Genomic DNA, 18,026 nt, shown 5'->3' on the forward strand with positions numbered 1-18,026 from the left:
CGCGGGGCCACTAATGGTTCTCCGAAAGGGGTACGGGGCATTGGGAAGACCCGGTTTCGCATTGGGGGCGCGGCTGGCTTTTTACGGATTCTACTGAGAAAGGGTTAGGGAATGAAAGGGAGGATACCACGGGCCTGGGCATTGGGATAGGGGTTTTAGCCGATTGATACACGAACAAAACAAACAATTGATACACGTGCGCTCTGTGTTGACCTTGACTTGCTGTGTGACGCTGTTCCAGGGAGGCTAATGTGTATTTGGGCGAGGAAGGATGAGAGGACCATCCATGTGAAGGAAAGGGAGCTGTAGGATATATTTAGATCATTTCTGGGGCGAGATACTTCGGTACTGGGCCACTTTCACACAGTTGTTAGAATCCTTTCGTTTTCTTGAATTAAGAAGTCTAGTGCTTTCACGTGGTGTCATATCAGTAATTCTTTCCCACCCCTAGAATAGTTGTTGGGCATGAGGTTTCCGCCTCAGGCAGATATGTGTCTGTCGCGTTACCTATGCATGCTACTTCTAGCCGCTATGTTAACAACCTGGAAACTTTGACAGAGGCCAACACTCCCGTTCTCGATGTGTGTTACCCAACTCTCGAGACGGCCATGTGTACCGGCAACGCCCGGCTAGGGCTAGCCGGGATAGCGGCTAGAGTCCGGAGGAACTCCCTTACAAAGTGCTCGTTCGAGTTCACAGCCCTCAGATGGTCTGGCTTGTCCCGAGGTAAGACCCCAGCTGCACGGGGTAACACACCAGCGTACCATCGCCTACAAAGCAAGACCCGACAGGGACAGAGGGATTCCAGCATCTAAGCGCCCCCCTTTCTCCCCCAACTTGGCCGACATCAATACCGCAAACTCGCCGACTAGGCCGCCACCGTCATCCGGCCCTGGGACAGCCAACTCTGACAGCACCTCCACAGCGCCGAGGTCGGTCTGCCCCCCGACCACCCAAGAGCCCGCCCGCCGTCCCCTCTGGCGCATCCCCCTTGAACCACAACTCCGCTTCCTGCGCCTCCTCATCCACCGCACGTTGCTGCCAGCCCTGGCATCACCAGCACCACACCAGCGCCGTGCTCGCCCCCCCCCTCACCATGCTGCTCTACCACCCCTATTCTTTCGGCGGGGCACCGCGCCGGAGACAGCACACGACAACGGGCAGGCCATCGCCGTGATGTGGAAGAGCGTGGAGGCGTTTGGGGCGCGGGCGGTTTGGTGATTTTGCGGCGTTTTGGTTGCGGTTGTTGGTCTACTTTGTTCCGTTCTGGGGAGGGCGGTTGGGCCTGGTGAGGGATTTGGCGATGACGGAGCGGGTGCGGGTAGTGGTGGTGGTGGTTTGATAGGGGCGGGTGACGCATTCGTGGTGACGTAAGGGGTTGGTTCTAGTCGAGTCAGGCGAGTGATGTTGATGTTGTCGGGGGGCTGCGGCTGTGAAGATGGTGAGTCTAGGATAGCGTTAATGGTAGGAAAGGGGAAGAAAACACAGATAGAGGGAAGGAGAGGTACAATCCCCAGCGCCATGGCCAACTCGCGTCTAATTCATAATGTACACATGTACAGCCTTGACATGAGCCTAAATAGGAAAGAAAATCTCTATGCCGTGGATGCGACGTGTACGCAATAATACACCATGCCTGCCCAGTTACGGGGCCGTCTCCCGCGATCCTCGGTTGTGACCGGCCGTCATTGTCGACGCAGCGCATGCCCTCGCCTTCTATCCTTCCCAGGCGTCGTTCGTTCGCCCGCCCCCACACTTGATCCTCGGGCACTATGCCGAGTTCAACCTGTTGTTTTCCTTCCACCCAGCTCCAGCAGCTCCTTGGCTCCCAAGATTATGCCAGGGCGTAGCTTATTTTTGGTTCATTACCCCCTCGATGAAGGCCTCGAGGTCGAAATTGGGCGACGTCAGGTCTTGGTTCACTATGATAGGTTTAGCCAACGTGTTACCGGAAAGAGGAGCGAGGTGGAACTCACCCCCTGATGAGGCGGGCGCGCTGGCGGTGGTGGACTGCTTCGACTTGGCGTAGGCGCTCTTGGCCTTGTTTATTAACTCCTGCTTGTGCTCATACTCGCGCTGCGCCGCGGCCGCCTTCTGCGCCGAGTTGATGCTCCGTTGGTGCTTAAAGCCGTAGACGACACCCAGGCCGAGGACGGAATACCGGAGGACCTGCGTGGGCCGCAACGTTAGCTGAGCTAATTCCTGAGAATAACCGAGGTGTGGTCGATTTGTCCCGCAACCCAACCTGGAACCAATCTTCAACCTCGACCGGAATCTTGAATATCCTTTTCAACCTCTCTCCCTAGCTCTTGACCTCACGCATAAAGGCGGAGGTTGCGCTGATGTACCTCGTCCAGCGAGAGAGTTGCGGTGCAGGCCTAGGATTGGGGCCGGTGTTGGGTATTGGGTGTTGGTGGTGCATCCGTGGCACTTACGTTAACTCCGGACGTGGACGACATTGCGACTGAATATATCGGGTTCCCACGACTTCTTTCGCTTCGGGTTCGGGGAAGTGGCTCGTCGGGGGCTGGGGCCGTCAATTGAAGGTGTCAATTGATCCCGTGGCTTGTCGTCGTCGATGGGTCGGGTCCGGTTCGGGCGGTGGTTGAGAGGTGCAAGTTTTGGGAGCTCGGAAATTCTCGCGGCTCAGACCCACTTTCACTTGGCTGCCCGCCGGGTGAGTGGCAGCAGCTCCCGGCTTCAACAACTGGGGCGCTGGATTGTGTATTGTGTCAGGTGATACGAGACACCCCGGTGTAATTACACCGAGCGGTTACCCCTGTCGTCTTTGGGGAGGCGCGACGCGGCATGAGCGCCTGGATTCGTACTTTGTACATACAGTCAGTACATCTGCAGGGACAAACCGAGTAGAACGCCGAAAGTGGTTGCTCTCTTCGTTGTTCGGTTCTTTTCTTGGACGCACCCTCTGCTTTTAGGATACCCGAGATCGCGGCATTGTTGACGATCGGCGACGACGAAAGAATCGGCATTCGATCACAGACTCCTACGACCGGCGCTCAAAGACTACGATTGTTCGGGCAAGGTCTTCGCCATCCGTTCAACATCACCGGTTGAGCCCTTAGATGGGCCTCGAGACTTGGCAGTATGCAGCACCGCCGGGATGAGATCCTCGCAAAAAAGGCAAAGCTCGCAGAGCTCAAGCGCCAGAGAGAACTTCGAGCGAGCCAGGCCACCCGCTCGAGTGTCGCCCCAGGCGAAGTTGGTCGCCCGTCGCAACCCTCGCTCAATGCTGAACTGACGGTTGGCTAGATAATCTCCCCTACCCCAAACCGAGCAGACAACCGACGGGAGATAGAGACTCTCATCGACAGCCTTGTTCGTGAGAGCAGACCCGTTTCTGTTTCGACCGGCGCCAACTCTCCCGCACGATTCGGCAGCAGGCCAAATAGCGTTCTCAGTGGGGGAGGACTCAGCGAGGACATTTCTGAATTTGCAGGCCCCGCGAATGGGCAGGTGGTCACCTCCCAGCCCCAGGTGCTCTCCACCGTCGCCTTCAAGACGGTTTACGAGTGCCCCCCGTCGCCGATAAAAGAGGTATACTCGTACAGCAAAGGGGTCCAGACATCCGACGAATGGACGACTCCAAGGAAGTCGCGCGCCTGGTCCGAATCCGAAGGCGAGGAACCACCGGTCACGGCATCGCCTAGTAAGCGGCTCAGTAGGAGAGAGCGGGACAGGGAGGAAGAGCTGAGGGAGAACATACGGAAGGAGATCGAAGAGGAACTCCGGGCGGCCAAGGACCTTGTGACGGATGGCGTTCTCAAACCGTCCGCTGCGGCCAACTTTCCGGCCCGGGCACTTAACAGTGATGAGCTGAAGGCGGTTACGCAGTCGGACGACTTTATGGACTTCATCGACAGGTCGACCAAGGTCATTGAAAAGGCGCTGGACCAAGAATACGACATCCTCACCGACTACACCCTGCAGGTGCACGACGTGGACGACGACGACGAGCAGAGCGGCAACACAGGAGGCAAAGGCCGGCGGAAAGTCAAGGAGATCGCGCAGTTCTACGACGAGCGGTGGTCCAAGAAGCGCATGGTCAGTTCTATTGACTTTTCGCCCAAATTCCCCGAACTCCTTCTTGCATCCTACACCAAGAATCCTACCGCGCCCCACGACCCGGATGGCATCGTCCAGGTCTGGAACCTCCATCTGAACGACCGGCCCGAATTCGTCTTCCACGCGCAATCCGACATCCTCACGGCCAAGTTCTCGCCCTTCCACCCGAACCTCATCATCGGCGGCGCCTATAGCGGGCAGGTCCTCCTCTGGGACACGCGCGCGCGGTCTGCGCCCGTGCAGAAGACGCCCCTCACCGGGTCCGGCCACACTCATCCGGTATACTGCGTCGACATTGTCGGTACGCAAAACGCCAACAACATCATCTCGTCTTCCACCGACGGCGCCGTCTGCGGTTGGAGCGTCGACATGCTGGCCCAGCCCCAGGAGGCCATGACGCTCTCGGCGCCGCCGCCCTCCAAGACCGAGGACCTCGCCCCGACCTGCATCGGCTTCCCGCAGGCCGACCCCACCTTCTTCCTCGTCGGCTCCGAAGAAGGCACCATCTACCCCTGCCACCGGTACGACCGCGCCGGCGCCAAGGCCGGCGTGGACACCCGCGTCAGCTACCGCGGCCACGCCGCGCCCGTCATGTCGGTCTCGTTCCACCCGGCGCGCGGGCCCGTCGATCTCGGCGACCTGGTGCTGTCGGCGAGCTTGGACTGGAGTGTCAAGCTGTGGAAGGTGCGCGCCCCCGCGGCGACATCGGCCGTCGGCGGCTCCGCGGTGGGTGCCGGGGCCGGGGCCGGAGGCGTGCTGGGCGCGGGCGGTCTGGGCGGTGCGGGCCTCCTCGAGCCGGCGGTCACGCCGCTGCTGGACTTTGTGCGCGAGGACGTCGTGTACGACGCCGCCTGGTCGCCCGTCAAGCCCGGCGTGTTTGGCCTCGTGGACGGCGCCGGCTGGCTGGAGCTGTGGGACGTCACGGTCGAGACCGAGGAGCCCCTCTCGCGCATCTCGCCGAGCCCGCGCAAGGACGGGCGCACCATGCTGAGCAAGAGCCTGAACAAGCTCGCGTGGGAGCCGAGCGAGGGGAAGCGGCTGGCTACGGGCGGCATTGACGGGGCCGTGACGGTCTTTGAGGTCGGCCCGGATCTGGGCGGGAAGGAGGCGCTGAAGAATGAGGAGTGGACGAGCGTCAAGAAGTTGGTGAATAGGTTGGAGGCGGTGGGTGGTGGGGAGGGTGGCGCTGCGTGAGGGCCATGTTTTAGGGTGTAGCAGGGCGTAATGGGAATGATCTGGGGGGCTGGCTGTTTGTGACGACGAAGATAATATCGTATTCAATTCATGGCTGGCACCTGTTGACTCTCGTATCAAGGGGTGATGAGAGTAATAAACCCTAACCCTCTTTATAGGAGGAGCTCCAACCCTTACGTAAACCGACCCATCCTCTTAAATTTCTCGCTCCAAGCTTTTTCAAGCTTCATCCTCACCCAAACCATTGGCACAAGATCAGTTTCCCAGCCATCTGGCTGGCCTTTGGTTTGAATCATGTAACAATGTGTAAGTCACCTCCATATTTCAGTTTCTTCTTGTTTCCGGCTTATGATGAATGATTCTTCCATGAATTCTGCAATACTTAAGCGCCTCTCGAGGCTCACTGTGGACCAAAATCACATTCTTTATTCCTGACAGTCGATATCCTACACACCCATCTATTTCGTGCCACTGCAAGTTCAAAAACTGATCGGGCCTAGACATCCGCACCCAAACCCTATCTCCAAGCACCCACACCTAAGTATTCACCGCCACATGCCCCGGATACCTCTCCCCGCGGACCTCAAACGTCGCCAGAATCCCATCAATCGCATCCATCTCGGCCTCGCCCAGCGCGACCTGCACCGCGTTCTCGGCCACGCGCGCCGCGGACGTCGACCCGGGGATCGGCACGATCGTCGGCATCCCCCGCCGCCGCGCCGAAAGGTGGCGCGTCCAGGCCAGCGCCAGCTGGGCCGCCGTGCAGCCCTTGGCCCGCGCCAGCTCGTTGACGTGTGTGTAGAGCGCGAGGTTGGCCGGGAAGTTCTCGGCGGAGAAGCGCGGGAAGGTGCGGATTAGGGGTGGGAGGTCGGCGGGCGTGCGCAGGTTGCCGCCGAGGATCTGGTGGGGTGGCGCGCGGGGGGATGGTAAGTACTTGTAAGTGGGTGTGAAAGGAGGGTGGGGGTGGGGTGGGTTACTTACGCCGCGCCCGATGGGCGAATACGCGACGAGTGGGATGTCGTGCTGCGCGCACGCGGCGGCGACACCGTTGGTGAGGACGTCGGGGCTGAATATGCTCAGCTCGACCTCGACGGCGACGATCTTGGTGTGCTTGACAGCTTCGTGGATGGTCGCCGCGGACACCTCGCTGAGCGAGATGCCGCCCAGCAGACCCTTGTCGATGTACTCCTGCATGGCGCCAAAGGTTTCCTCCATGGATACCTTGGGATCACGGCGGGCGCACTCAAAAACGTCGAGCTTCTTGCGGCCGTTGAGCAGCTTGAGGATGTTGTCGATGGAACGACGGATGCCCTCGGCCGAACCGTCGGGGCCGTGGGGCCCGACAGCGCCTTTGATGCTGAGAACTACCTTGTCGGCGTCCTCGGGGTATTTGGCGAAGTAGGCCTCCAGGAGAGTCAGGGAGTTGCACTCGGGCGTGCCGTAGAATTCGCCGCCGTTCCAGAAGTTCATGCCCTTATCGAGGGCCGCGCGCATGGCCTCGAAAGCTTGCTCGTGGGGGGTCGGGTCGGGGCGCCAGGTGAAGCCTGGACATGGTCAGCTCCAAGTCGTGGATTGAGGCAGAGGCTGAGACGTACCCATGAGGCCGTAGCCTGTGGCGCCGACTTCTTGACCATTGATCTGAGGCATGTTGGTGAGTAAGGTAGGTGAGGTGATAGTAGTGAAACTGCTTGTGGTCTTAGAGTATGATGTTGAAGAGACGAAATAGCTGGGGTGAGGCCATGGTCCCAGCTGACTTTATATCCACTTCATCGTTATCCCATGCTACCCAGAATCGGTGTTCTACGGCGCTATTCTCGCCTACGCTACCTAAATCCGTGATTCGAGATGTTTTTACCACAGTAGGTGGAATACCGGAAGCGACGCCGGCAGTAACGACAGCGGACATATTTTCTCCGCCGCGGACATAGCACAAACAGGCAGGTTTGGGGACGCGTCGTCATACAAACCAAGGTACAAGACGGCGAGTGTTGCGATGCGGACAGGAGATAAGCTTGGCGAGGGGTTAGGGCCGGCGTTAACCCCGTGGAGTTATTCTTGACACTCATGGCGATCAACTACGAATAGCGCTTCGCCGTTTGACAAGCGGGCCGGATTCAAAAGATACCAAAAGTCATAAACTCCGGCGATGGAATTCTCCCTTCGAGAATGCCTCTGTCAACCTCGAGCGGTCGGCACAACAAAGACGCCGAGATTTATAACATTCTGAGGTCCTGGATGCAATCACGGTCCTGTAGAGACATTCCATGATGAGAAACCCAAGACCTAGGTAGCTACGTATTCGCGCACCCAGCCCCCGGTGTAACAGAAATAATAATAAAAACCAATTACTCCGAAAAATTATCCTTCCCGACCCCCAAGGAGCGAGCAAGAGAAACCAACGACGAACACGGTGTGAAGACCCACAGTGTGTAAAGTACTATACACGGTGGCATTTACAGTGAGAACAAGGGGCAATCCGATGCCAAGAGCTGAGACAAGGCAGGAACAAAACTCTAAAAAAAATGTCAAGTTTATTGTCGGTGACAATTCTTCAACCTCACTGGTGGGGGTTGAGGAACTGATTGAAAGATCCGGGGCCGCTCATTATACAGGCAGCACTATTTCCGTTTATTTCATCCTTATTATATAATTGGACACACAGCCAATTGTTTCGTTATTTCGTTGCTATTGTCATTTGCGATATCCTCCGGTCTTCATTCAGCCCTCGTCAGCGGGCATTCAGTGGCCTATTGTGCCGGCAGTTTTGGCGATTTTTTTCTATCACATATTCTCATCTATTTATCTTCAGGATGGTTCAGAACAATAGCAGCGTCAGTGACATTGGCACTGACCGCCTGAGGACTGCAAAGCATAAAAGACAAGCAGTTCTTTCTCGCACATCTACTTTGCAGCTCTCCTCCGAACAACATCGACAAGTTCTCCGACGTTCGACTTCTCTAGAGATAAATTCTAGACTTCTTTTTCTCGGAAAGTCACCGGCCTTCTCACTGTCACAGCCTCCATCGCCTGGCCTCCCGCTCTCTTCTTCACATCGGAAGACCAAGTCCAACCAGCTCGCCCATCCACCCATCCTTCACCGTCACCTCAGCAGACCTCCGGCGCCCAGCAAACTCGCCAAACTCTACAGGCGTCATCGCAATCTTGAGAGGGCCGTCAGCTTGTTTCTGCTCCGACGACAGTGGTGGAGACGAACACGAAGACCAACCCTCAATTCGGACTTCATCAAGCACCTCCGCCAAATCCAGGCCGACGAGCCCTCTTCGGACGAGGAATCGGGCCGCATCCTCGCCTCTGCCGCTGTCTCCGCCCACCGCCGCAGCCCTTCGACCACGAAGCCGGCCACCACCACCACTCCCGCTCAGCCGGGCGAGACCGAGGTTGCGCCCGCCAAGAGGAAGCGAGATGGCCCCGCCGAGGCTGCTCCCGAGAGCACCAACCTAGGAGCTCCGGCTAAGCCGGGCAGAGTCCAGTCCCCTTCGCCCCTCGCCAACGGAAAGCCCTCCCCCGTGGCCAACGGTACCACGAGCCCGAGGAAGCGGGCCCGAGCGAACGAGGAGGCCAGTCCCGGTCCCCGTGAGGGCGTCCACAAGCGGGCCAAGACCGAGACACCGCTTCCCCCCAAACCCAAACCGGAGGCGGCCAGCAGCAAGACGACAGCAGCAACAGCAGCAGCAGCAGCGGCGGTGCCCCCTCGGAAGCCCGTCGACAAGATGGAGTACTTCGAGCGGCGCGTGCACGACATGCTCACGAACCCCCTGGAATTCGACGACTGCGTCCACGACAGCACCCGGCCGCCGCCGCGCCACGCCGCCCGGAGCTTTGCCAAGTACCGACGCCGCCAGACGCAGGCCCCGCCGCCCCTCGTCATGAGCGGCGCGCTCGGGCCCGCCGCGCCTGCGTCGTCCACGCTCGTTGCGAAGCCGGCCGTTGTTGTTGCACGGTCTAAGGGGTCTGGGAATGCCCTGGCTACGGAGGCGCAGAAGCGCGCGCACCAGCGGAAGGGCGGGGAGTGGGCGCAGGGTTCGAAGGGGAAGGGGAAGGCGGTGACGTCGCCTGGGCCGCATGGGAAAGCTGTGGGCAGGCAGCCGGTTGTGTCGAGGTCGGATGGTGGCAGGCGTGGGGAGAGGCGGTGGTTGTCTAATGCGCGGCAGACGGGGGTGAATGGTGGGCAGCGTCATCCGGCGGGTGTAAAGAAATATAATAAGTTTGCTTGATTTGGTGTGTCTGCTGTGAATGGTGTAGTGCTTTGAATGGTGGAGTGCTTGATGCTGATCTAAAGTCTGTCTATGACCGGCCTCGAAGACGACGCATGACCGCCGGTAATCTACCACTGACTTCGGAGCACTCCTGGGAATCATAACCCAATAACAGACAAAACTACTACTCAAGCGGGACCATCATCTTTAGTTCAGCATCATCTCCACCAGTGTTGTCCATTACGCTTAACAAGGAGACGGGACTATTGTGGTTGGTAAACGCGGGTTAGGGTTGTTCGGCACGCAAACACAGGGTCCAACATACGTAGGTGCAAAAAGACAAAGAAAGGACGGGCCTTGTAGAAAGTGATACAAAACATCTCCAAAAAGTATCTCGTGGTCTCGAAACCACACATTTCTCGATCCACCCAGGGGTCGAACCTGGAACCTCCTGATTACTTCGATCCGATCCTCCCTGGTTATCCCAGGAGTTGAGGGAGTCGTACATCGTAGTCAGACGCTCTGCCATTGAGCCAGCGGACCTGCCATCTCGCTTGTTGAAAGTCTCCGCAGAAGTTTTCAATTTTTATTCGAGAGGATGGAGTGGGTGTGGTGCTTCGTGTGTGGAACAGTGGAAGACAAAACAGGGGGTCAAGGTGGAAAAGGTCAGGCTCAGAGCGGGCCGAGACAGGGGACCCTGCAACAACGGTTTGGGGCACGCGAGGCGGCAAGTTTATCCTGTGGACCTCGGCTGGCGGCATCGGCGTCGGATGCTCCCCGCAGCAGGAGGCCGGGTGACACCTTGGCGGGCAGCTACGGACGGCGAGCCCTGGGAAATATATAGCTTGGATCCGGCATCTCAAGCCCAGATTGACCGACATTAAAGGATCCAATTGAGTCTGCCACTTCTTCCCCAACCTTCTCCAACCCCATCCAAACACCCATAACCACCGTATCAACCGTGATCATGTCCGGACCTGGTGTTGGTTTCGAGTTTCCGCCGCAGGAGGTCAGCTGGACCAAGCGGGATGCCCTCCTCTTTGCCAACTCGATTGGCGCCACCGTCGACGAGCTTCACTTCCTCTACGTATGCCTCCTGCGAGTCCACCATCGGCCCTCAACAAGCGAGTAAACTAACCGTGACTAGGAACTCGACCCCAACTTCTCCGTCTTCCCTACCTACCCCGTCATCCTCAGTACGTCCACCGCCCACGCTCTCCCTCCCCTTGACAGCAGCAATCAGCGCACTAACCACCAGCCAACAACAGCCTTCAAGGGCACAGCACAGGATGTAGTCGACTTCTACTCGGCCCAAAAGGCCGTCCCCATCCCGGGCGTACCCGTGTTCGACCCCACCCGCGTCGTCGACGGCCAACGGCTACTCCAGTCCTTCAAGCCGCTCCCGGCGTCGTCAGCCGGCAAGAAATTCGAGATCCGCGCCAAGGTGCTGGGCGTGTACGACAAGGGCCGCCCGGGGACGGTAGTAGACACGCAGTCGGACCTGGTGGAGGCGTCGTCGGGGGAAGTGTACACGCGGGTGATCTCGTCGTCCTTCTACGTGGCGCAGGGCAACTGGGGCGGGCCCAAGGGCCCCGCGACGGTCAACTTCCCGGCGCCCAAGGAGCGCAAGCCGGACGCGGTGTTCGAGAAGCAGACGACGGCGGAGACGCCGCTGCTGTACCGGCTCAACGGCGACTACAACCCGCTGCACGCGCACCCGGCGCCCGGCCAGAAGATGGGCTTCGGCGGCGTCATCATCCACGGCCTCTACTCGTGGAACTGGGCCGCCCACGGCCTGCTGCAGCACCTCGGCGCCAGCGACCCGGCCAACATGAAGGAGTACCAGGCCCGCTTCGCCAGCCCCGTGCGCCCGGGCGACAAGCTGGTCACGTCGGCCTGGCGCACGGGCGAGAAGCAGGGCGAGTGGGAGGAGGTTCGCTTTGAGGTCAAGATTGAGGGCGGCAAGGTCTGCCTGAGCAACGGTCGCGCCCTGATGAAGTGCGTTGCGCCTACCAAGGGGAAGCTGTAAATATGGTGGTTTTTGAATGAGGCTGTAGAAATATTGTTAAATTTTGTTATTGATGTTGAGGGTGGTGATTAAGTGTGGTGACAAAAGCGTGATGCTTCCTTGATGTGTAGGAAGTTAATTCCTTGCTGCCTGGATCGACTTGTTTATTTTAACTGGACAACCCAAAAACGGGTCCAACCCTCACTCAACCCTCAATCATCAACCTCGAGATGGCCCTCCCTCCCCAAATCGGCGAGCGACGCTCATACGACAGCGCGCCCTGCACCGTGAGATACGTTGGTGAGGTTGCGGGCACGTCGGGTTCATGGTTGGGTGTGGAGTGGGATGACCCCTCGCGGGGTAAACACGACGGACAACACAAGGGCGTCCGCTATTTTTCATGTACAACCCCCGACACACTCAATGTATATTTTCCTTTTTATGCCCAACTATTCTAATCATTTTCTCAGGTTTATCCCAGTCTCCAAATGCCGCCTCCTTCGTCCGCCCCACGCGCGCACCGGATGCGCCCCAAACCTTCCTCTCAGCGCTGACCTTCAAGTACGCCCGTGGTCCGAGCCAGAACCAAACCCCGGCAAGGCAAATCAAGTTCTCGGGAAAGGTTGCCGAGGAGGTCGGATTTGAGAAGATCAGCCGCCAGCAGGCCCAATTGGATGAGTTGCAGTTCGTCATCCTCGATGGCGTGCAGGTTGCTCATGCCACGGACCCGGAGAGGGACGGCCATCAGTCCATCCACCAGGTCTGTCCCAAGGTTAGGGAGCTGGACCTGAGCAGGAATTTGTTTGAGCGGTTTGGGCCCGTCGTGCAGATTTGTTCAGAGCTCAAACTGTTGCGGAGCCTGAGGGTCAAGTGCGTTTGTTTGCTTCCGTCGGATAGCGTTCGGGTGCTGACATGAATTGCTAGTGGAAACCGGTTTAGGGATATTTTCGACGATGAAGTCCTAGAATCCGCCGGGGATGCCTTTGCTGGGGTTACGGAGCTCGCGCTCGAAGACACTCTCCTCTCGTGGCAGGAGATATGCCACATCGCCTCCAAGTTCCCCTCCCTGACCACCCTCCACGCCGGCTCCAACCAACTCTCAACCCTCACCGCCATCCCGCCCGCGCCATTCGCCACCAGCCTCGTCTCCCTCCACCTCGAGCTCAACGACTTCACCTCCCTCTCCTCCCTCGCCCCGCTCGCTACCATCCCCACCCTCCGCAACCTCCTCCTCAAAGGCAACTACATCTCCACCATCAACCCCCCATCCTCCCCACCACCCATCTTCGGCCCCAACCTCCACTACCTCGACCTCTCCTACAACTTAATCGCCTCCTGGACCTTCATCGACGCCCTCCCCGCCACCATCCCCGGCCTCACCTCCCTCCGCCTAACGCACAACCCCCTCTACACCGACCCGGACCTCGACGACACCACCACCACCACCACCACCACCACCACCACACCAACCCCCACCTCAATCCCAACACCCCCCAAACCCATATTCCCCCTCACAGAACGCATCACCCCGCGCCCGACCGCCTCCTCCGCCCGCAAATCCGAAGAAGCCTACATGCTGACCCTCGCCCGCCTGCCCGCGCTGCGCACCCTCAACTTCAGCGCCGTGACGCCCGCCGACCGCGCCGACGCCGACATGTTCTACCTCTCGCGCATCGCCCGCCAGCTGGCTGCCGTGCCCGAGGGGGGTGACACCAAGGAAGAGGGTGTGGTGCTGGCGCGCCACCGCCGTTGGGCGGAGTTGTGTGAGCTGTATGGGGAGCCGGTGGTTGTGAGAAGGGGGGAGGTGGTGGATGCGGGGTTTTTGGAGGCGAGGGTGGTGGGGGTGGAGTTTGTGTTTTGTGGTGGTGGTGGTGGTGGTGAGGGTAAAGAGGTGGTTAGGCGGGTGCAGGTGCCCAAGTCGTTTGATATCTATGCTGTTAAGGGGGTTGTGGGGAGGGTGTTTGGGTTGAGTCCGTTAAGGGTGAGGTTGGTGTGGGAGACGGGCGAGTGGGATCCGGTGGGTGGGTTTGACGAGGCCGAGGGGGAGGGTGACGAGGAGGATAGGGAGGCCGAGTGGGAACGGAGGGAGGAGGAGGGGGGCGCTGCTGGGGGTGAGGTGGCGGGGTTGGAGAGGAAGGGTGGGAGGTGGGTGAGGCGTGAGGTTGAGCTCAGGGATGGGCCGAGGCAGTTTGGGTATTGTGTCGATGGGTTGGAAGCAAGGATTAGGGTTGAGAGACGGTGATAGGTTGCTCTTGACGAGGTGGTTTGAATGAGCGCAATCTCGCCGTGTTTGCTTGGCTCATGGTGTTGATTGATGTCTTTGTCTGGCCAAAGCCGCAGAGTTTGTTGCTTGCGGGCCGATGCATGAGAAGGCAACGACGATCGGGGAGTCAACTGCCTAACCCAACATTAGTCTATCAAGATGCTCCTACTCTCCTCCCTTTTCTACCCTATTCCGGATCACCGCTCTCATCATGCATACCCACCCACCCCGACCATACCTCACCATGGTTGCTCAACCCCGTTTCTTTATCGTCAGGCCCGACACCAAGCATACCGCCGCCGATGGCAGAACCTATACCCGCCCCGGTCCCATTGTACCCCTAGTTGCAGTTGACGAGCTCCCGGAGTGGCTCGACATCCCCGACGCCCCGCGCCAGCTTTCAGTAGAACAAACCGTCGGCCTCTGCAACCTGGGCGTCGCCAGCAGAAGCAAGTACGCGTACCCCGTCAAAATCATCCACCATGCCACCCCTGCCGCTCGCCAGAAGGCTGCGGTTGCGAAGAATGCGGAGGCAAAGCCGAGCAATGGTGCCACTGCCGACGCCGCCGCCCGGTATTCGTCGCCCATATCTGCTTCCGCGTCCCATGAAAGCAAGGGCACCACTACCCCGACACCCACACCGGAAGACCACCCGGCAGACCACATAAAAGCCCATCCGAACGATGCCCACACCGGCGCCCGCGCAGGCACCATCACAGCTTCAGAGCACAACCCACAGCAACCCCATCCCCCACAGACTCAGCCCACCCCTTCAGCCATTATCAACACTAGCACGACCCCTACCAACAGCACCACCACTACCACCACCTCTTCCTCCACTACCAACAACCCTGACACCCCCAGCAGCGCCAGAACCGAGTACTGCCGCCACTGGTGCCACTACGGCACCTGCAAGTTCGGCCTGCGCTGCCGCTACCTACACGCCATGCCCGAAACCGCCGCCGAGCTAGCCGCCGTCGGCCTGCGCAAGATCCCCGCGTGGTGGTGGGTTGCCACCGCACCCGGCGCCGGCGTGGGGCCCGGCCATGCGTTGGGTGTGCATTCCCATCAGCATCAACATCATCAACAGCATCATCAGCAGAATCTCCAGCATCCGCAACAGCAGCATACCACGCAGCAGCCCCCCCATCTCACCGATACCCACCACAACCACCACAACCACCACAGCCACACCAACCACACCAACCACACCAACCCCATACCAGGCCCCGCCGTAGGCAATACCAGCACGCTAGACTCCCGCGACGTCCGACTCGGCGTCGCGCGCCGGCGGGGACTGCTCCCCCACTCCCAAGCCCACGCCCACGCCCACGACCACACCCAGGCGGAAGAAATCACCGGTGGCGGTGCTGCTGCTGCGGGCGGGGGAAGCGCGATGAGCAACAGGGCGATGCGAGCGCAGTTGCAGGAGGCGATGGCGTTGCTGAGGGAGTTGGGGCTCGGCGGCGGCGGCGGCGGTGGTGGTACTGGTTGTGGTGGTGGTGGTGGCGGTGGTAACTATGCGAGGCCGAGGAGGAGGGGGATGAACCCGCTTCAGAGGCTGCGTGGGAGACCGGTGGTGGGGAAGGGGGTTCCGTTGAGGGGGCCGGCGGTGGACGCGGCTGCCGTTGTTGCTGCTACTGCCACTGCTGCTGCTGGCGGCGGTGGTGGGCAGATGCAAAGTGAGGGTGGGCTTGCTGCGATTCCGGAATCGGTGCTGGATAATGTGGTTGAGGGGGAGGGGGAGGACGGGCGGGTGGCTTGCGGCGCTGTGCAGCCCGTTGGTACGGAGAAGGTTGAGAAGTTGGTAGATGTGTGAGAGGCTGAAGTGGGAGGTCGAGGGAATAGGAGTGGGCGAATGGACTGTACAAGTACGTACTGCATTCTTTTCCAAGTAGCGGCATGGTGTCGAACACTCGAACTAGTGGTCACGGCTGGTGTAATATCGAGAGCGAATTCGACTGCATAATCAAAATTGCATTCTGCTGTTTACCATTGCCTTGTCGGCGACAAGCTGCTGGGCACTGATAACCCGTTGTGCGTGTTCTCGGGCTACCTAAACAAAAGAGAGAAGAGAGTGACGACCTCCAATTCATACCTATGCCCTTTCCCTTATTCCAAAACGCCCGCTACCCTACCAGAGGAGTTTCCACAAATCACTGGAAACGGCCCCTGGCCCTATCACACTCCTCCAAAAACCGGTACACGCCCTCCAACCCCTCAAAGTCCTCCGAGCAATGCTCCCCCGAGCTGCTCATGATCGGCGGCGACATGCTCTCATAGCCCTCCAGCTCCGACCCCGAAGAAACACGCCATGGGTTTTCTTCGAACTCGTCCACGATGAACGCGTCCTCCACGCCCGACGAGGTCGACGATGGCCCTGAGCGGTGTGACCGGAGAGAGCCGCCTGGGGAGGTGATGGTGTCCTCGCCCTTGTCATCCGGCGCGAAAGGGAAGCGCAGCGCAACGTCAACAGCAGGGTTGGCATTAAAATTGGGATCCTGGCCGACGACCCCACGCTTGACACCGACGTCGTCGCACAGCCGCTCGACCGACTCAGCGTCCATTCCGGGGAACCGTACCCTCAAAACATTGTTCTTCTCAAGTGAGATGGGCAGATCCCCCAGCCTAGCGAGACTTTTCAAGTCTGTCATAGTCGCTGCCAAGTCCTTGAGCGCGCGCGCAAAGTCCACCGAGAGGACGTCAAGGAAGCCCTCAGCATTGAGCGTCGCGCCGGCGGCAACCTGCTCCTCCATGCTCATGAAAGGCATCATCATGCCAAGCGAGCTGAGCGCAGTAACGGTGGGGCTGATCTTGAAGTCGATAAAGGCACCCGGCACGGGCCGGTGGGTCATCATCGCCTTGGCCATCGTCATCCGCGCGTCGTCCTGTGTGGCGCTGATAGCGCGGTACCGCTTCTCGCCGTTGGGTCCCACGCCGCTGAACTGGGCTCGGTGACCAGAGAGCCAGAAGGCGCGCATCGCCTGGCTGACGTTCTGGACGACCTGTGCCGGAGCGGCGGGGGTATGGCTGAAGTGGCGAACTCCGCCGATGCGGCCAGCACCCGGGATGCCATAACCGCCTGCCGTGCGACCGAGGGTGCCGCCAGTGAGGTTCGGGCGGAGCGTAGAGGCGAAGGGAGCACGGCCAGTGAATTGACTGACGGCGCGGGAGATGGTCGAGGTCGGGAGCTTGGAGCGGTCGAAGCGGAATCCGGGCTTCGAGCCGGTGTGGCCGCCGGTGCTGATGAAGCGACGAACGGTAGCGTTGAGATTAGCGGACGAGTACCATTTGGTTCCGCCGGTTCGTTTCTGCTGTCGCAGCCACGCCGCGGGGGTGAACTGGTTGGCGAGCGTTGCCGGTGCGGACTGCGATGGGTTGGAGTTCGGCATTGAGAGGCCGCGTGGCTGCCGCGAGCTTGGAGCGCAGCATCTTGGTCGCCATTCGAGCGTTGCTAACCAAGTGCATGCGTAACATGCGCAAGGCTGCGGGAGCCCAAATCCCCGCTATGGGAGACATGGTGTTGGTTGATCAAGTCGATGAGTCCAGAGCCTGGGAAGGCTTGAATGTGAATGGAAGATGTAAGGAGGAGGGAGGGAGCCAGCGGCGGGAGCACCCGGGATCTAATCGGGTGGTTTATCGATAACCTAACCGCCACTCAAACCACACAGTATGAATACCAACGAACAGAGTGACCCACGTGCGACCAGAGGAAGAAAAGCCGCTAAACGTTATTTGGCCTATCTTATCGCACCCCACACCCAAGGCCTTTTTATGGTCCAAATTTTCCCAAAGCTCCCACAGCTTTCCCACTTCCTCCAACACACGCAAATCGTCAGTCGACAAGGTAAGCAATCACCTCCCCCATTCCGCTGCACAGCTTCCGTGATGATTATCGATCAACAATCCAACTCCGACCAGCCCGTGGGGACAACAATTCCGCTGAGAGCACAACTTGGAGCGACTCGTGTGGGCCTGGTTTTTCTGACCTTCGCTAACGCGTCTGCCCAGTGTCGACCGACTTGCCGTGTTCCTTTCTGTTTTCCGTTACTCGGCACATTTTCTCAAAAGGTTAGTCGGTTTTTTATTTTCCTGCACCCCTCCAAGTGATGATCAATGTACAATTATAGGGAATTCCTCATGCCGAATACACTATGTGGAACCACTTGTTTCAGCCTTGTCTGATTTGGATTCTTTACTTCTCGGTTGTTTTCTGTTTTGTGTCTGTATCAGCGCGCTAACAAGCAACCGCAGGTATGCT

The 18,026-nt window shown here is 59.1% G+C and overlaps 8 protein-coding genes and 1 non-coding gene across 9 annotated transcripts; 5 read left to right on the forward strand and 4 right to left on the reverse strand.

The window, feature by feature from the left end:
- Nucleotides 1-1,687: 1,687 nt before the first annotated feature.
- Nucleotides 1,688-2,666, reverse strand: B0H64DRAFT_6865 (ATP synthase E chain-domain-containing protein). Its single transcript, XM_062808619.1, has 3 exons — nucleotides 2,436-2,666; nucleotides 1,977-2,169; nucleotides 1,688-1,922 (listed from the first exon to the last, which is right to left on the reverse strand). Exons 1-3 carry the CDS (start codon nucleotides 2,457-2,459, stop codon nucleotides 1,852-1,854), a joined length of 288 nt encoding a protein of 95 aa, XP_062663597.1. The 5' UTR covers nucleotides 2,460-2,666; the 3' UTR covers nucleotides 1,688-1,851.
- Nucleotides 2,667-2,756: 90 nt separating this feature from the next.
- B0H64DRAFT_470209 (WD40-repeat-containing domain protein) lies at nucleotides 2,757-5,319 on the forward strand. Its single transcript, XM_062807822.1, has 2 exons — nucleotides 2,757-3,219; nucleotides 3,271-5,319. Exons 1-2 carry the CDS (start codon nucleotides 3,106-3,108, stop codon nucleotides 5,275-5,277), a joined length of 2,121 nt encoding a protein of 706 aa, XP_062663598.1. The 5' UTR covers nucleotides 2,757-3,105; the 3' UTR covers nucleotides 5,278-5,319.
- Nucleotides 5,320-5,814: 495 nt separating this feature from the next.
- Nucleotides 5,815-6,831, reverse strand: B0H64DRAFT_313567 (NADP-dependent oxidoreductase domain-containing protein; the record flags this gene model as incomplete). The annotated part of the gene is made up of 2 exons (XM_062800167.1): nucleotides 5,815-6,177; nucleotides 6,259-6,831. Coding segments are annotated over 2 exons (936 nt in total), but the record flags the coding sequence as incomplete, so codon positions are not given.
- A 951-nt stretch (nucleotides 6,832-7,782) lies between these two features.
- Nucleotides 7,783-9,512, forward strand: B0H64DRAFT_379927 (uncharacterized protein; the record flags this gene model as incomplete). Its single annotated transcript, XM_062802702.1, has 1 exon — nucleotides 7,783-9,512. Exon 1 carries the CDS (start codon nucleotides 8,088-8,090, stop codon nucleotides 9,510-9,512), a length of 1,425 nt encoding a protein of 474 aa, XP_062663600.1. The 5' UTR covers nucleotides 7,783-8,087.
- A 402-nt stretch (nucleotides 9,513-9,914) lies between these two features.
- On the reverse strand, nucleotides 9,915-10,037 carry B0H64DRAFT_t16. The gene has a single exon. It is a non-coding gene; the product is annotated as a tRNA-Arg (tRNA).
- An 84-nt stretch (nucleotides 10,038-10,121) lies between these two features.
- B0H64DRAFT_6901 (HotDog domain-containing protein) lies at nucleotides 10,122-11,591 on the forward strand. Its single transcript, XM_062808623.1, has 3 exons — nucleotides 10,122-10,581; nucleotides 10,642-10,690; nucleotides 10,763-11,591. Exons 1-3 carry the CDS (start codon nucleotides 10,462-10,464, stop codon nucleotides 11,521-11,523), a joined length of 930 nt encoding a protein of 309 aa, XP_062663601.1. The 5' UTR covers nucleotides 10,122-10,461; the 3' UTR covers nucleotides 11,524-11,591.
- A 1-nt stretch (nucleotide 11,592) lies between these two features.
- On the forward strand, nucleotides 11,593-13,860 carry B0H64DRAFT_6902 (uncharacterized protein). The gene is made up of 3 exons (XM_062808624.1): nucleotides 11,593-11,904; nucleotides 11,973-12,372; nucleotides 12,427-13,860. The coding sequence occupies exons 1-3, from the start codon at nucleotides 11,733-11,735 to the stop codon at nucleotides 13,742-13,744; spliced, it is 1,890 nt and encodes a 629-aa protein (XP_062663602.1). The 5' UTR covers nucleotides 11,593-11,732; the 3' UTR covers nucleotides 13,745-13,860.
- A 149-nt stretch (nucleotides 13,861-14,009) lies between these two features.
- Nucleotides 14,010-15,584, forward strand: B0H64DRAFT_437273 (uncharacterized protein; the record flags this gene model as incomplete). Its single annotated transcript, XM_062806233.1, has 1 exon — nucleotides 14,010-15,584. One exon carries the CDS (start codon nucleotides 14,010-14,012, stop codon nucleotides 15,582-15,584), a length of 1,575 nt encoding a protein of 524 aa, XP_062663603.1.
- Nucleotides 15,585-15,723: 139 nt separating this feature from the next.
- Nucleotides 15,724-17,284, reverse strand: B0H64DRAFT_428215 (uncharacterized protein; the record flags this gene model as incomplete). The annotated part of the gene is made up of 2 exons (XM_062805832.1): nucleotides 15,724-17,133; nucleotides 17,225-17,284. 2 exons carry the CDS (start codon nucleotides 17,282-17,284, stop codon nucleotides 15,922-15,924), a joined length of 1,272 nt encoding a protein of 423 aa, XP_062663604.1. The 3' UTR covers nucleotides 15,724-15,921.
- Nucleotides 17,285-18,026: the final 742 nt, after the last annotated feature.

Source organism: Chaetomium fimeti, assembly GCF_033439085.1.
Source record: "Chaetomium fimeti strain CBS 168.71 chromosome Unknown B0H64scaffold_1, whole genome shotgun sequence".
In the NCBI taxonomy this organism is placed as follows: Eukaryota; Fungi; Ascomycota; class Sordariomycetes; order Sordariales; family Chaetomiaceae; genus Chaetomium; species Chaetomium fimeti.